The 18,902-nt window shown below is 38.3% G+C and overlaps 1 protein-coding gene across 1 annotated transcript; it reads right to left on the bottom strand.

The window, feature by feature from the left end:
* Nucleotides 1-9,556: 9,556 nt before the first annotated feature.
* Nucleotides 9,557-11,449, bottom strand: LOC125582080. Its single transcript, XM_048748574.1, has 2 exons — nt 10,547-11,449; nt 9,557-10,486 (listed from the first exon to the last, which is right to left on the bottom strand). Exons 1-2 carry the CDS (start codon nt 11,139-11,141, stop codon nt 10,086-10,088), a joined length of 996 nt encoding a protein of 331 aa, XP_048604531.1. The 5' UTR covers nt 11,142-11,449; the 3' UTR covers nt 9,557-10,085.
* Between the last annotated feature and the right edge of the window lie 7,453 nt (nt 11,450-18,902).

The raw sequence follows: 18,902 nt of genomic DNA, 5'->3' as shown, positions 1-18,902 counted from the left end.
AAAAGAGCTACTAATGACTTGAATTGCAGTGTTACTTTCACTCCTAATGATGTCTACTTTCAGGATATTGAAACTAGTAGGTTGCTTGGCAAAGGTGTCACCAAGGGAGACTGTACTTGCTTGAAAATACTAAGTTTGCTGCCAATTTATCTCATGCTTTAAATTCCAATTCTGATTTCCCTAAAGATGTATTGTGGCATGCTAGATTAGGACATCCATATTCTAGAGCTTTAAACATCATGTTGCCTAGTATTTCTTTTAAGAGTGATTGTGAGGCTTGTATCTTAGGAAAACATTGCAAATCTGTTTTCTCTAGATCAAGTACTATTTATGAAAATTGCTTTGACCTGATTCACTCTGCTGTATGGACTGGCTCATGTTTATCTAGAGAGCATCATAAGTATTTTGTGAATTTTATAGATGAAAAATCAAAATATACTTGGATCACACTGATGCAATCTAAAGATATGGTCTTAGAAGCTTTCATAAATTTTCAAAATTATGTATCTAACCATTTCAATGCCAAAATAAAAATTTTGAGATCAGATAATGGAGGAGAATACACAAGCAATGCTTTTAAACAACACTTGACCAAATATGGGATGATTCATCAAACTAGCTGTCCATACACCCCACAACAAAATGGAGTAGCTGAGAGGAAAAATAGACATCTCATGGAGGTTGCAAGGAGCATGATGTTCCATACAAGCATGCCAAAAAGCTATTGGGGAGATGCTGTCCTTACTGCCTGCTACTTGATCAATAGGATACCTACCAGGATCCTTCAAGATCAATCTCCATATCAGGTACTGAACAAAACTAAACCATCCATAGAGCATATATGTGTGTTTGGGTGCTTGTGTTTTGTCTTGATTCCAGGAGAACAAAGAGATAAGCTGGCGCATAGAAGCACGAGGGCAGTGTTTATTGGCTATTCTCCTCACCAAAAGGGCTACAAATGCTTTGTTCCAGAGGCTATTATGATGGAAAGAGTTGGGATGAGCTCAAAGATCTTTCTCAATCAGCTTCAGATAGAGCAAACAACCTTAGGAGAGTAATGGAGAGCATGAGAATCAATATGCCTTCTCTACCAAGGGTGGAACATGTCCCTGAAAATGTACCATCTACTGTAGCTGATAGTGTTGAGAACACTCATCCTGATCATGAGGGGGGCAGTAGAAATGTTGAGCAGTCTACACAAGCTCAACCTGAAGAGAACTCAGTAGCTCATGATCAAGATGAGATGCCATCAGAATCAGATGCTGAGACTCAAGTAGAGGCGCCAAGCAAAGGAAATGAAGCAGAACCTGAGCAGATACAACCTTTGAGAAGGAGTACAAGGATCAGGAAACCTTCACACTGGATCAACCCAAGAGTTTACTTCAATGCTGAAGCTGTAGCTCACCCAATAAGTGCAGTATGCTCCCTTGCTCAATATCCAGAAGAGCATCAAGTCTTCATCAGTGAATTGGATCAGGAATATATTCCAAGAACATATGAAGAAGCTATGCAATACAAGGAGTGGAGAGAATCTGTTGGAGATGAGATGGGAGCCATGATCAAGAATGATACATGGTTTGAGACTGAACTTCCAAAAGGAAAGAAGGCAGTGACAAGCCGGCTTCTCTACACTATCAAGTATGGAGCCAATGGAAAACCAGAAAGAAAGAAGACAAGACTGGTTGCAAGGGGATATACTCAAGTATATGGTGAAGATTATCTAGACACTTTTGCACCAGTGGCCAAGCTTCACACTATAAGGATTCTCTTGTCTCTTGCTGTCAACCTTGAGTGGGATTTATGGCAGATGGATGTGAAGAATATCTTTCTTCAAGGAGAATTGGAGGATGAAGTCTACATGAGATCACCTCCTGGTCTTGAGAACATGGTGAAGCCAGGAAATGTTATCAGATTAAAGAAGGCAATTTATGGCTTGAAACAATCTCCAAGGGCTTGGTACCATAAGTTGAGCACCACCCTCAATGGAAGAGGCTTTGTAAAGTCAGAAGCTGATCACACCCTCTTCACATTAACTAGTAGGCAAGGTATTGTGGTCATCTTAGTCTATGTGGATGACATTATCATCACTGGTAGCAACAAGGAAGGTATTCTCTCAACTAAAATCTTTCTTAAAAATGCCTTTGATATCAAAGATTTGGGAGAGTTGAAGTACTTCCTTGGGATTGAGATCTGCCGCTCTAAAGAAGGGTTATTCTTATCTCAAAGGAAGTACACACTTGATATTTTAAATGAGGCAGGAAACCTTGGGAGTAAAAAGGCCAAGACTCCATTAGAAGAATGATATAAGGTTCTGAGAGAGGGGGAGTATGAGTCTACACCATTCAAAGATATCAAGAAGTATAGAAGAATGGTGGGCAAGATCATCTATCTAACCATCACCAGACCAGATGTGTGCTTTGCTGTGAATCAAGTGAGTCAACACATGGGAGCTCCTAAGGTGCATCATTGGAATATGGTGGAGAGGATCTTAAGGTACCTAAGAGAAGCGCCTGGCCAAGGAGTATGGATGGCATGTAAAAAGAGTACTGAAGTTGTTGGATATTGTGATGCTGATTGGGCTAGAGACAGAGTTGATAGGAGATCAACTACAGGCTACTGCACCTTCATTGGAGGAAACCTGGTCACATGGAAGAGCAAGAAGCAGAAGGTGGTGTCTTGCCAAGTGCTGAGGCAGAGTACAAATCAATGAGGAAGCTCACAAGTGAGCTTATATGGATCAAGGGACTGCTAAGGGACTTGGGTATTGAGATCAACACACCAATGACTATGCATTGTGACAACCAGGCAGCAATACACATTGCATCCAACTCAGTCTTTCATGAGAGGACAAAACACATAGAAGTGGACTGCCACAAGGTGAGACAGGCAGTAGAACAGCAAGTGATTCTTCCATGCTACACAAGAAGTGAAGATCAACTAGCTGTCATATTCACCAAGGCAGCTAGCAGCAAGGTTTGTGAGTTCATTCATCCTAAGCTTGGACTTATAGACCTCTCTTGTCACTGATCCTCTTGCCACGAAGTGTTCTATTTTTTTTCCTTTGCTTGGTTTTTATCCCAAGTGGTTTTTCCAAGTAAATGTTTTAATGAGGGAATGCTTCATGGTTTCCAAGCTTGACCAAGTCCCTATGGTCAAGCTTGAGGGGGAGTGTTGACATGAAGAGAATAAAGAGCAAGAGTAAAGACATGAAGAACCTGATTGATCATGGACAGGAGATCATAGACAGGAAATCATGGACAGGAAATCATGGACAAGAAAACTGAAGCAAGGAAAGGTGTGAGACTGATTTAAATATCTTGCATGAAGTCTTGGACGAATTTAAACAAGTGGAAGCAACTGGATAGAGCTGTTGGAGTGTGGAAACAAGCCAAAGTCACATGATATGCTAAGGAAGGAAGAGAGAAGAGAGTTGCCACTATCCGAAAGTGACTTCCTAAGATCTGGTCTTCATTAGTTTATTCATCTCCATTTGTTTATTCATTTTCATTTTCTTATTCTCCTTGCTAGATCTATTTATGTAACTATTGTATACACTAAATTAATCTAAGAAAAAATGCTCCTCAAATATTCTTATCTCTCTATTGGATTCCCTCACATATCTCTCTTAGTTCTTCACCAAAATCTCTCAAATAATTCTCATAAACTCTCATTAATTCTCATAAATTTGCGGTCCGTGTTGCCGTCAGCTAGCACTACGTTTTCTATGGTTGTGTGGGATATATCAAGATCAGTAGGTCGTGAGCTCATTTGTGGAGTCATGATAAATATTTTCAAGTCAACACAACGTCAATTACCTAACAAGAACGCTCGCAAAATTCTCTTCGACAACGTAACGAGGTGCACGTTTCTCGTGGGGTGGGATCTTATTCATTCGATTGTAGTCTCTTATGAAAGCCTTGAACTGCATGATGACGAAAACTGCAGGTATCCCTATGAAAGACTTATGCCAGCAAGGGGTTATTTTTGTCTCCTAACCATCGTGGACAAGGGTTCGTTTCCGTGTTCGCCATGGATTCACAAACCATTGTCTTCGAAATCCACAACGATGTCCTTTGTGTTCTGTCCGACCACATCAATACAAGCTGCATGCTACTGTGACCTTTCCATGGACACAAGGGATCACACTTTCACCGTCATATTGGATACTCTTGTGGGTCGTTTCGTAATTTCCAGAAAGTTTGCCATACACAGTGGAGATCTACAGCTGGTGCATGTCACGAAAAGTGTCTTTCTGGCCTCTCGTGTTCAAAGTTCACTGATTCATCGTGGTAATCGTTCGCTATTTGTGATCGTAGAAGGGAAATTATTTTCTTTTGTGAAACCACTATGGAGTTCTTTGGCCTTAGAATCTGTGTACTCGCACATTCACCTTTTGCCTTTCCTCTCATCCTTACATGAACTACACCGTGGAATTTTAAAAAGTGAGTTTGACGTCGTACGTCTCATGAATCTCGAGTTCGTTGCCGCTAGTAGTGCACAAAAGGTGGTTCGTATTCATCAATCTCCTACATTTCGAGTGAAACATGAGAATATCAGTTTATGTGGATTCATGATTGCTTTCGTGTTGCTTTGTGATTGCTTTCGTGATAATTTTGTTTACGGTTTAACGTCGACTGGACCACTCGCTCATGGGATTGCTCCGGACTTCAAAAGAAATAGTGTGCGGGACATGAGGTCTGAAGGTTCTTATGGTAAGCTAAAGGCGAGGAAGATGGGACCATTGGAGATTCTTGAGAAGTTAATGCAAACGCCTATCGTCTTGCGTTTCCCCCCGCGTGTGCATACAGCTGACGTTTTTAACGTCAAACATTTTTTAAAATTTGAGCCGGGTTTTAGTTTTCTACTTTCCTTTTTATTCTTGTTCCAGATAAACATTAGTATTCTTAATATTAGAAAGATAATGATTAAAGACTTTAGGAGAGAAGGTTAGATCCTAATCCTTAAGGACTTAGGTCTATTCTTATTAGTATAAATAGTAAGCTCTTGATTTGTAAGAGTCACAACTTTGATTATTATTTTATAAAAACTTAGAACTTTGTTTTACAACATCTCTTGAATCCTTGCAATCGGCTTGAACAAATGTGTTCTCAACGATCACAAGAAGACTTTGATTTTAAGCATTCTCAGACTAAATAGAATCATCGTGTTATCGGTTACTAAACGGTACTTCCGCTCCGTTACTTTTCCTTCTTTCTGAGGTGCTGAAAGCACGGCCACCTCTATGGTAAGCTTTCTTCTTTCTGTTAAAACATATTTATCGATGGGTTTCTCATGTTACTCAATGGTTTTCCTCCGGTTATGCAGGAACCCTTCTCTCAGGAACTAATATACTTTACAGTGGAAACCCTTTGAGTAATTTATCTCTAACTGCTTTTTTTGGATAGATTCATGGAGAAGATCGAACCTTCCAGGAAGGTAACAACCAGAGTTTGAAATGATTTTATCAGTGTTTCTAGGTCTAGGCGTCCGCCTAGTCGGCAAATCAAGTTTTTTAAAACCGTTTTTAAAAAAGAATCAGTTTACGCATTCAAAAATCAATTTAAATTATCCTTTATAAGGCGCCTAACCACTGTGTAGCGATTTTTCTGAAAATTGCGTTTAATTATCTACTCACCTGTAATGCTTTTCTTTTTCTTCTTTATGTGCATCTTGACATGTCAGACCATATGATTGGATCTGAGATCATCAAGTTAGCAGAAGAGGATGTGTCTCCTGAAGATCTAGTCTTCTATAAGTTCTATGTGAACAAGATGAGTAGTACAATAGGAAGAAGCTACCTGAAGAACAAGCTGCTGAAGAACTTTAAGATGTGAATGATGGTGATGGTGGAGGAGGAAACCTACGATAGTGATGTTGAATTCGGGGCTGGTGATGAGAGTGACAATGAGGAGATTGAGAATATGTCGGATGATGATGCTGTGGAAGAAGAGGGCGGTGTGAATATGATTATGATGATCTAGATAAAGTAGTTGGCCATGATGATGATGATGATGAGCTTGTGGCGGATGCGAGTGATGCAGAGATGGACACAGAAATGGATATGCTTGATGGTGAGGATGTTGATGATGATTATGGTGGTGGTGATGATCTTGGTGGTAACAAGAAAAAGAAAGAAAAACTAAAACGTAAATCTCCATTTGCGAGTCTTGAAGAGTACGAGCATTTGATAGACCGAGAGGAGATAGATGATTCAAAGTCTAAAATAAAAGTAACAGCAGAGCCTAAAAAGAAAAAGAAGAAGACCAAAACATTAGATTAGAAAAGTTTCAGCGTTGTTGATAGCTTGCTATTCAAGGCTTCCTACGTTTGTCTTAGTACTATACAGAAACGCTGGAGATAATTACTCCAATTTTGTGGTGTGTTATTTTCTTAATTTAATAACTTACTACTTGAAACTATTATTCAATTATCCTTTCACCCATAAATGTTTCGTCAATTTTGAGTTGTTTATTTATTTACATTCACAGTAATCACAGTAGAAATTCTATAAATTAAATTAAAAATTTCAATCCTAAGTTGGATCAGTGTAAATATCTCGATAAAATAATAAGTTAATATTTACATTGATCAATATAAACATAATTTAATAATTAAAAATTAAATTTTTTTATATATTATAACTATAGATTGTAACTGTAATATTGTATTTTTTTATTTTTATTCACGATGGAGTATTTTTAATTTTAAAACACTTTCAAATAGTTTATATTTCATTATTTTACACTTAAAATGCATTGAAATTTGAGATACATAGTTTTTATACACCAAATAATTGGATAAAAACAATTTTGAATTTGTGAAATTTAATCAATATATAACCTTACAAATTAATACTTTTCTTATTTTTTATATAAAACGTAACTTGAAATATAGAAATCTAAAAACATCTTTTATAAATTAAGAAATCGGTAAATTAATTAAATAATATAGTTTTGTCATTATTAATTTATAGAATTTTTACGTACATATTATATTATATTGACTTTTGATGCAGTTCCCCCTTTGTATGAGCAGGCGTGCGAGTTCGAGTTTAAGTTCAAGTTGATATAGAAGTAATTGGGTGGTTAGTTAAATCATCTCAGATCTTTAATTGAGTGGTGATGATTAAGACATGCTTAGATCAAGTCTAACCTTAAAATCCTTCTTTTTTTTTTTTTGGGGGGGGGGGGGGGGGGGGAGAAGCTAACCTCTTATTTAAAGTTTTAAAACATTTGCAAACCAAATCCAAGGTAGAATAACATTTATTTTAGTACAAAAAAAAAATTAGCTCCCCCAAACTCACAAATGTATGTATTATGGGTCAAATCAATCAATATAAACCAGTAGACTTTTATATTAATATATTAATGACTCATAACATACATTTATATCCGGCAACAATTACAGCAAAAATATATCACAACTACTACATTAAGCATTTATAGACATATACTTTAAGAAAACAATAACTTATTAACACTACTACAAGAAAACAGCGACATACTGAGGGAAAAATCGTCGGTATATCGTCGGAACAACGTTATTCCGACGACATACCGACAAAACAAGTCCTCGGAAATAACTACTCGGAAATTCCATTTTCCTCGGAAATCCTTCGGAATTTTCCGACGGAATTCCGAGGAAACAAATTTCCGAGGAAACTCCGAGGACCACCAGTTCGTCGGAAATCTCCTCGGAATATACCGAGGGAGAACGTCCTCGGAATTTACCTCGGAAGTTCCGACGAAATGTTCCTCAGAATTTTCATCGGAAAATTCCAAGGAAATGAACCCTCGGAAAATTCCGAGGAATAAGGATCCCTCGGTATATTCCGAGGAACATGTCCCTCGGTATATTCCGAGGGTTTATTTCCTCAGAATTTGAACCCTCAGAATATACCGAGGAACTAGTCCCTCGGTATATTCCGAGAGTTCATTTCCTCGGAATTTTAAAAAAATTAATTTAAAAAAAAAAAAAAAATTTGAAATTTAAATTGGAAAATATAAAATTAAAATTAAAATTGAAATCATATTAGTTAATATTCAAAGTTGTACAAATAAAAATAAAACATTCCGAGTTTTAGAAGAAAAAAAAACTACGGGTCTGGCACGTCCGGGAACACCTCGTTCGGGTACATCCTCTGCATCATCTCCATCATTTGCTGGTTCAACCTCCTCTGTGCCTCATAGCCCGCCTGTTGAGCCGCCATCTGGGTCTCCAACAAAGATATGCGATCATCCTTGTCCTCCAACTGAGCCGTAAGTACTTCTGGATCAACAAAGGGCGGTGGTGCAGAAGAAGGAGGAACCGACCGGGTGCGACGACCCAAACCGACCAAACGTCCCTTCTTCTTTGGAACAGACTGAAATAGAAAATAGCCAAATTTAAATCAAGAAATAAATGAATTAAACTTTAAAAAAAAGAACTTACGGATTCAACGATTTCGTTGATTCGAAACCGGGACAAGTTGGTCGAAGCCGTCGAAGCGTCATCCTCGGTTTGAAGCTGAGACACTTCGTCCTGCACCTGAGTTTGGACCAGGGTGACCACTTCCCTCACAAGACCGTCGTCAATCTGGCCGGTCTTCTTGTTGGTATACGCCCTCTTCATTAGGGCGAGATCATCAACCGGCTCGCCATCATTTTCTTCCGCCTTGAAAAAAACATAAATTAAAGAAACATTAGAAATTAGAAGAAATGCACAAAAAAATAAAATTTCAAAATTTAAATAATTGAAGAAAAAACGACTGAACTTACCTTGCGATCTCCCAGAGAGGCAATAGATTGAGCACCCAGGTTATGCTTGAAGACGCCCTTCCCTTTACGGTCGCTCCTGCGGTTGGTGGAGTTGGTGGAAGAAGTTTCTTTCGTCTCTTCCTTATCCCAATGCGCACACAACTCCGTCCAGACCATGTTGTTTATGGACTTTGGAACCTTTTAATAAAAAAAAAATAGTTAAAATTAAAAAATCATTTAATAAATTTAAAAAAAAATTTAATAAATTAAAAACAAACCTTGTTGATTTCCCACTACTTCTTCCACTCGTGGATCTGCTTCCCATAGCTGTCCATAACTTTATGGACGAAGTGGTGATAGATAAAAAGCGTCTCATCGGAATTCCAGTTGAACTCTTGCTGAAAAAAAAACACAATTAGTAGAAAATTTATATTAAAGATTAAAAATATAAGTAGAAAATTAGAATACTTACCGCAAACTGACGAAACCACAGATGCTGCTTGTCGGTAGGGAAGTGAGTGAAAGTCGGATGTCCCCTGTCGAGGGCCGAGTACATCATACGGTTGATCCATGCGCTGATCCCGTTCCCGGATCGGTTGAACCTAATAAAAAGAACAAACGGTTAATAATGAATCAAATTTTAAAGGAAAAAAAATGTTTAATTACCATGTTTGACCCCGTCCATGTGGATACGGAGTGAGATAGGGAAGATGGTCACGATCGGGCTGTCGAACCAACTCCGCAACACTCATCACTCCCGGAGGACCCGGAGGAACCGGAGGAGCAGGAGCGGGTGCAGCAGCGGGAGCGAGAGGAGCAGGAGCGGGTGCAGCAGAGGGAGATGTATTGATACGCCCAAAACGGGAAGGATGGCTTTGGCCTGGTGTTTGATATGAACCGAGAAGGCGATGGCACTTATGGAACTGGAATGGAATGAATGGATCGTCAAGAGATGCGGAATGACTCTTGATATACCACGATCTAAGGCTAACCACCTAAGAAACGATGAAGGTGTGTTGGCTAACCACCAAACGACACAAAAGATGATTGGCTGACCACCAAATCAACAAGCCGGTTCAAACCGATGAACTAGCTAAGAACTCTCTCTCTCACTCAGAGAAAAGAATAATCGAAAATAAACAACAAAAATGAACTGATTTTATTCATCAAAGGGACTACATATTTATACTACTTGTAGTCAAAGAGAATTAAAGAAAATTGTGGGAAAACAAGGCATAGAAAATAGAAACATTGACTAGAATATTATTAATGAGTCAAAGACTCAGTCTTCCATGCAGATTAGTCAAAGATGACCATTCGGTTCACGTTCTGGTCAAGGAAACCCTTCGGCTACTGTCCAGGTTCATCCGAACCAGATGGATGCACGGGGTAAAGATAAGGACGCTTGCGGGACTGTCCGGATGGTCCGCCAGATAAGAATGCATGTCCGTCTTTGGTTTCTTCACGACCCAAGCTAAGTCTGGCTCGACCGTGGGTTTTAGAATGTCGAGTTGGTCGGGGAAGACGGGCTGTGGTTCGGTCGGTTAGGTCGTCTGGACGTGGTTCCAGCCGGAGCTCCAATCGAGACGTACGCGGGACGGCTCGGTCAGTCTGATCGGTACGGTCGGATGAACGAACCTCGGTCAAATTGTTCAGAACGTCCTGATCTCCATGCTGGTTGGCTCCAATGGACTGATCCACGAACCAGGGCACATCATTCCCTTCCTCTTCAAAAAGATTTGTCCTCAAATCTGAAACATTAAAAGGAAAAGGATTATAAGCAAAAGAACCATAATCAGCACAATGCTCACCTTGAGTTTGGTCCGGTATTTGAATTGGCAAAGGCTCTTCCTTTTCTGGCTCGGTTTCAAGGTTCTCATTCTCCAAAGTCACCAACGGTTTTTGCTTTTGACACTTGTTAGCATAATGACCGATCCTATGGCATTTGAAGCACCTGGTGGAATGAGCTTTGCTTGTGGGTTTCACAGCTTTGCTTTTATCAAAAGAAATCTCATTAGTTTTCAAATCAGAATTTGAAAGATAAGAAGACTTACATTGCTGTTTTGGTGCCGAAGAAGTGTTGGTGTTTCCCTTCCTTTTGAGCTGTCGGATAGCATGAATTGCGTTATGCAACATCTTCTCCAAACTAGCATAAGTTTGAAGCTCGTTTTGATCAAGCACTACACGGTTGCTTCTCTTGGCTTTGGTGAAGGAACGATCACCACTTCTAACCCACTTCTCATCATTGGACCTGTTTTGTCTCTTCCTTTGTTTCTGCACAAAATCAAATTCATTAGAAGCAAACTGTCTCTTGTCAAAAATCAATTGTTTCTTTTCAACAACAGTTTTAAAAGGAAAGTAGACATCATCTTGTAGTGGTTTTGATTTCTTGAGAAGTCCAAACATCCTGAAACACTTAACAAGGTTAGCAAATAAAAATCCTCACACTCTCAAAGTGTTTAGCTCACGATTTTTAGATGGTCACTCAGAGTTCTTTCACTGGTTCAAAGGATGATAGGCAGTCAAAATTCAGCAATCAAAATCCAAAACAAACTTTTGTGAGAAAAAGAAAAGAGAAGGTAAGATGAAGAGATTTTTGATATGGATCCGCCTTAACTGTCTTAAGGCTGGATTTTTCTTCAGCCAGCAGGGTTTCTCTTCCACCACTCCTCCTGGATTTCTCTTCAGAAGTGATTCACGCCAAAACTTTTTTTTTTTTTGCTTTTTATTTTTATCGATTTTTTTTTTTTTTATAATAGGCGATCATAAGGGAGTAAAGGAACAGCCCGGATCCAAGAAATAAGAAAAGAAAAAACGTGGAGAGATGAGAAGATGAAAGATGAAAGAAAACAAACCAGCCAAAGTGGCTCTGATACCAAGTTGATACGCCCAAAACGGGAAGTATGGCTTTGGCCTGGTGTTTGATATGAACCGAGAAGGCGATGGCACTTCTGGAACTGGAATGGAATGAATGGATCGTCAAGAGATGCGGAATGACTCTTGATATACCACGATCTAAGGCTAACCACCTAAGAAACGATGAAGGTGTGTTGGCTAACCACCAAACGACACAAAAGATGATTGGCTGACCACCAAATCAACAAGCCGGTTCAAACCGATGAACTAGCTAAGAACTCTCTCTCTCACTCAGAGAAAAGAAGAATCGAAAATAAACAACAAAAATGAACTGATTTTATTCATTAAAGGGACTACATATTTATACTACTTGTAGTCAAAGAGAATTAAAGAGAATTGTGGGAAAACAAGGCATAGAAAATAGAAACATTGACTAGAATATTATTAATGAGTCAAAGACTCAGTCTTCCATGCAGATTAGTCAAAGATGACCATTCGGTTCACGTTCTGGTCAAGGAAACCCTTCGGCTACTGTCCAGGTTCATCCGAACCAGATGGATGCACGGGGTAAAGATAAGGACGCTTGCGGGACTGTCCGGATGGTCCGCCAGATAAGAATGCATGTCCGTCTTTGGTTTCTTCACGACCCAAGCTAAGTCTGGCTCGACCGTGGGTTTTAGAATGTCGAGTTGGTCGGGGAAGACGGGCTGTGGTTCGGTCGGTTAGGTCGTCTGGACGTGGTTCCAGCCGAAGCTCCAATCGAGACGTACGCGGGACGGCTCGGTCAGTCTGATCGGTACGGTCGGATGAACGAACCTCGGTCAAATTGTTCAGAACGTCCTGATCTCCATGCTGGTTGGCTCCAATGGACTGATCCACGAACCAGGGCACATCATGTATGGTAGGAGCCGTGGGGCGAAGGGGAATCCTGAAAATGGCTGGAATCCCGAGACTGGCTCCCCGTACCACCATGACCACGACGTTGTCGAGGCCGGATCTGATCATCATGAGACTTGTAAATTAAAAAAATAAATATTTAATAAATATATAGAAATATAGAAATTATTTTTTTTTTAATCCCAAATAATAGTTTTTAATCACAAAAAAAGTTTTATAGATATTAAAAATGCTTAATAAATATAGAAATTTATAATATATATATATATATATATATATATTTTTTAAAAACAAAATCCCAAATAATAGTTTTTAATCACAAAAAAAGTTTTATTGATATTAAAAATGTTTAATAAATATATAAAAATAGTTCTAATAAACAAAAAATAGTTTTAATAAATAAAAAATAGTTTAATAATTAAAAAAAATAGTTTTAATAATATTAAAATATTTAATAAATATAGAAATTTATAAAATATATATATATATTTTTTTTAAATCCCAAATAATAGTTTTTAATCACAAAAAAAAGTTTTATAGATATTAAAAATGTTTTGTAAAATCCAAAAAATTGAATTTCTATACAAAAAACGTTTTGTAAAATCCAAAAAATCGAATTTATATACAAAAATCGTTTTGTAAAATACATAAATCGAATTTATACACAAAAATCGAATTTATATACAAAAATCAATTTTATAAATACAAAAATCAATTTTATAAATACAAAAAAAATAAAAAAAATTATAAAAAATTCTAAATCAATTCAACAAAACAAATTATTCAACCAAATCACAATTCTAAACCTATTATACAACGAAATCACATTCCTAACCAATCACCCTAACAAAAATCTGTCAAATCTACACAAAAACCTAACAAATAGAACCTCAGAGAGTGGGATAGGGTCCTTACATGATTTGTGTAAGAGAAGGGGGAGATCGCCGGAGATATCGTCGGAATTCAGGGGGAAATCGCCTGAGAGGAGAGAGGAGCCGCGCAGAGGAAGAAGAGAGAAATGGAGAAGAAGAAGCGGCTCGTGGTTATAAAACCTAGGGTCCGACGGATACTATCCGTCGGAATTCCGTCGGAATTCTAATTTCAATTTTCGCGAAATATTTGCCCGGTTAAATGAAAATATTCCGAGGAAATTCCGACGGATACTAAAATATCCGTCGGAATATTCCGAGGAAATACCGAGGAACTAGTGTTTGGGGTTTCAAAACATCAATTTTTTTGCCGTATTTCATTTCTTATACAATTGTAATGCATACCATTGAGGATTCTTTGTATAGATGATCATAAACCATGAAATAACAAATTTCAAAAAGAATTGAAAGTATTCCCTTTACCGTTCATTAAAGTGTATAAGTGTTTCTCTTATGTTGTGGGGATTTCGTTCATACAATCGGAAAGGTGTTTATTATAGGGTAAGGAACAAATTTTTGACTTCATAATCAGTCTAAGACACTTAATAAGGGTTATATAAGTGTTATTCAAACCGCAAAACGTTGTTTTCGGTTTAAAAACCCTATTTCCTCGGAATTTCCTCGGAATATTCCGAGGGAATTCCGAGGAAACCCTTATCTTCCTCGGAATTTCGTCGGAATATTCCGAGGAAATACCGAGGAACTAGTGTTTGGGGTTTCAAAACATCAATTTTTTTGCCGTATTTCATTTCTTATACAATTGTAATGCATACCATTGAGGATTCTTTGTATAGATGATCATAAACCATGAAATAACAAATTTCAAAACGAATTGAAAGTATTCCCTTTACCGTTCATTAAAGTGTATAAGTGTTTCTCTTATGTTGTGGGGATTTCGTTCATACAATCGGAAAAGTGTTTATTTTAGGGTAAGGAACAAATTTTTGACTTCATAATCAGTCTAAGACACTTAATAAGGGTTATATAAGTGTTATTCAAACCGCAAAACGTTATTTTCGGTTTAAAAACTCTATTTCCTCGGAATTTCCCCGGAATATTCCGAGGGAATTCCGAGGAAACCCTTATCTTCCTCGGAATTCCGTCGGAATATTCTGAGGAAATACCGAGGAACTAGTGTTTGGGGTTTCAAAACATCAATTTTTTTGCCGTATTTCATTTCTTATACAGTTGTAATGCATACCATTGAGGATTCTTTGTATAGATGATCATAAACCATGAAATAACAAATTTCAAAACGAATTGAAAGTATTCCCTTTACCGTTCATTAAAGTGTATATGTGTTTCTCTTATGTTGTGGGGATTTTGTTCATACAATCGGAAAAATGTTTATTATAGGGTAAAGAACAAATTTTTGACTTCATAATCAGTCTAAGACACTTAATAAGGGTTATATAAGTGTTATTCAAACCGCAAAACGTTATTTTCGGTTTAAAAACCCTATTTCCTCGAAATATCCTCGGAATATTCCGAGGGAATTCCGAGGAAACCCTTATCTTCCTTGGAATTCCGTCGGAATATTCCGAAGAAATACCGAGGAACTAGTGTTTGGGGTTTCAAAACATCAATTTTTTTTGCCGTATTTCATTTCTTATACAATTGTAATGCATACCATTGAGGATTCTTTGTATAGATGATCATAAACCATGAAATAACAAATTTCAAAACAAATTGAAAGTATTCCCTTTACCGTTCATTAAAGTGTATAAGTGTTTCTCTTATGTTGTGGGGATTTCGTTCATACAATCGATGCTAGTCTGTTTCCGAGTCATCATCACCAGATGAATCTGAATCTGGATCTTGGTGAAACTCTCCAATCACTGGTTCATCCTCTACGTGAACGACGGCTTCCTCTCCGAAGTCGGTTAAATCGACAACAAGGCCAACTCCAGCAAAATCTTCTGCTGCACTTAAGTTGCCGGATGTGCTTGGTTGTAGTGGGTCTTCCAGCTCAGAACTTCCCTGAACTCGGCCTCTCGGGTTGAGTCTTGTAACAATAACCCATGGATCATCTCTGTTCCTTACCCGGGGGTACTTGATATAACAAACCTGTAACACTAAAAAAGTTATTAGTAAAATTATAAATTAATACACATGATGATGAATCATTCTAAATAATTAACATTTAATTACCTGATCGGCCTGAGAAGCAAGAATGAAAGGATCATAATATTGCAGCTTTCGCCTCGAATTTACTGATGTAACACCAAATGCATCTGTTCTCACACCTCGATTTAGAGTGTTGTCGTGCCAATCACAATAGAAAACAGTACAGCGCAATCCAACCATGCCCAAATACTTGATTTCCAAAATCTCACGTATGTGTCCGTAGTATACATTATCTCCTGATGCAGAACAAATGCAAGCATCATAAGTCGTACTCGAACGTCTCCTCTTCTGAGTTGTGAATGCATATCCTCGAGTACAAAATCTCGGATATGACTTCACAACAAATTTTGGTCCAACGACCATCTCGCGTATCCAATCGTCAAATGTTTCACCTCTGGCCAAACCAGCAGACACCTATATTAATAGCACATATATATGTTATATCAATAAATGTGAATTAGTATAAATATGTGATAAATGATATTTTCATTTGTTTAAAGCACTCACATAAGTAAACATCCATCCAGAAAATTCTCTCTACTTCATTTCTTCTAGCTCGTCCTCTGTGGCGTATCTATATTCGAACCGCTTTTCTGCCATGAAAATCCTGTACATATGATGACAATAATGTAATTAATTAAGATTTAAATTGCAACTTGTTAAAATAAAAATTTGTAAGCTAATTTATTTACCTCTCATATTGAAGAACATCTTCGCAGTTGGTGAGCAAATATGTTTGCAAATTACTGCGCTCCTGCTCAGTAAGTCGACGGTCATTTGGTTTTCCGCTAAGTCATCCAACGTCTGTGAAAATGTCTGGAACCGTAACATGATATGTTGCCGGTTCGCCTCTATCATCATGCCGAGCAGGTCTTCTGTTTTGGTCTGAACTTCTGCTGGAAAGTAGTACTCGGCAAAGTTTGAAGTTTCTTCATTGATCATCTGTGCGACTATAGAACCTTCCACCCTACTTAAATTTTTCACTATCTTCTTCAAATGGAACATATACCGCTCATACAGATACATCCATCTATACTGCACAGGACCACCAAGTTCCAATTCTCTTGCCAGGTGAATAACAAGATGCTCCATAACATCAAAAATTGAGGGAGGAAATATCTTCTCAAGGTTGCACTGAATCACGGCTATGTTAGTCTTCAAATTTTCAATACCTTCAAGAGTCACTGATCTCGTGCATAAATCGCGAAAGAAACCACTTATCCCTGCAATTGCTTCATGAACATTTCGTGGTAATAGTTCCTTGAAGGCAAACGGAAGGGGGCGCTGCATCATTACATGGAAATCGTGGCTTTTCAAGCCAGTAAACTTTCCTTCCTTTATGTCGATACAATTACGCAAATTTGATGCGTAACCGTCTGGAAATTCCACATCGTTTGAAATCCAATAAAAAAACGCATCTTTTCCCCCTGCATCAAGTCGGTATATGGGAAAAGGAGCCCTACCATTCTCATTAACATGAAGTTCTGAACGAGCACATATATCGACTAAATCCAGTCTTGACTTCAAATTATCCTTTGTTTTACCTTGAACATTAAGGATCGTGTTCATGAGATTGTCAAAAAAGTTCTTCTCAATATGCATGACATCTAAATTATGCCTTAGCAGATGATCCTCCCAGTATGGCAGATCCCAGAAAATACTTTTTTTGTGCCAGTTATGTAGGTCTCCAACAGCATCTACCGGAAAACGCTCATGTCCACCGACGTCTGGCGTCCTTTATGCGCCAAAATCTCTTAGTTGTATCTTCAAATCTTTCCCACAAATTTCCGGAGGTGGACTGTCAAACACCCTCTTGTTCTTCGTAAACAAATTCCTACTCCTAAGATATGGATGATCAGGTGGTAGGAATCTCCTGTGACAGTCAAACCAACACGTTTTCCTTCCGTGTTTTAGTTGGAAAGCATCAGTGTTATCTTGACAATATGGACATGATAGCCTTCCATGCGTTGTCCATCAAGATAACATACCATATGCTGGAAAATCACTTATTGTCCACATTAGTACTGCCCGCATTTGAAAGTTTCCTTTACACGAAACATCGTATGTTTCAGCACCTTGAGCCCATAGTTGTTGCAACTCATATATTAGTAGCTGAAGAAACACATCAAGTGATCTCTTAGGATGCTCTGGTCCGGGAACGAGAATCGAGAGAAACAAAAACTCTCGTCGCAAGCACAAGTTTGGGGGTAGGTTGTATGGTGTAAGAATGACGGGCCATAGAGAATACTGTCTTCCACTCTTGCCAAACGGGCTAAAACCATCAGTACATAATCCAAGGTAGACATTTCTTCTCTCATACGCAAAGTCGGGATACTTTGATTAGAAATGCTTCCACGCTTTTGCATCTGAAGGATGTCTGATCTCACCATCTGTTGAGTGCTCCGCATGCCATCTCATTGGTTGCGCTGTGCGTTCAGCCAGATACAACCTCTGGAACCTTTCCGTCAAAGGCAAATACCACATCCTTTTATATGGCACTGGAACTCTTCCACTCGTATCTTTATAACGAGGCTTTCCACAAAATTTGCATGTAACCCGCTGTTCATCCGCCCTCCAATAAATCATGCAGTTGTCGCTGCATACATCTATTACCTGATACGATAAACCAAGACCAACTACGAGTTTCTGAACCTCGTAGTATGAACCAGGAGCTACATTATCCTCGGGTAGAATACCTTTTACAAAATCAGCAATCGCATCCACACAGTCTTCAGCCAAATTATAATATGTTTTAATGCCCATCAATCTTGTAGCAGATGATAAAGCTGAATGACCATCTCTGCAACCTTCGTACAATGGTTGCTTTCCAGCATCCAACATATCATAAAATCTCCTAGCTTGTGCATTGGGTAAATCTTCCCCTCTAAAATGATCATTTATCATCTGCTCAGTACCTACACCATAATCTACATCCGTTCTAATTGGTTCTTCTAATCTAACCGCTGGCTGAGGTTCGCTAGTACTACCATGTTCATAATCAGTTTCCCCATGATGATACCAAATTTTGTAACTTCGTGTAAACCCACTCAAATATAGATGAGTCCAAACATCCCACTCTTTAATAACCTTTCTATTTTTACAATTAGAGCAAGGACATCTTAACATACCTGTTTTTGTTTCCGGTTGTCGGTGAACTAACCCCATGAATTCGGTTATACCTCGTTGGTATTCTTCCGTAAGCAATCTCGTGTTCGGATCCAAATGAGGTCGATCGATCCAAGAACGAAAATAATTTGAAGAAGACATGTTTTTTATGAATCAAATTCGTGTGTAAAGAGAGTAAGAGGGAGGATGAAGATATGGAGTGAATGAAGAGGAAGAGGGGTGCTTGTATTTA

The sequence above is a fragment of the Brassica napus genome, chromosome C2, assembly GCF_020379485.1.
Source record: "Brassica napus cultivar Da-Ae chromosome C2, Da-Ae, whole genome shotgun sequence".
In the NCBI taxonomy this organism is placed as follows: domain Eukaryota; kingdom Viridiplantae; phylum Streptophyta; class Magnoliopsida; order Brassicales; family Brassicaceae; genus Brassica; species Brassica napus.
Note: the sequence above shows the minus strand (reverse complement) of the source record. Positions and strands in the feature narration are given on the sequence as shown.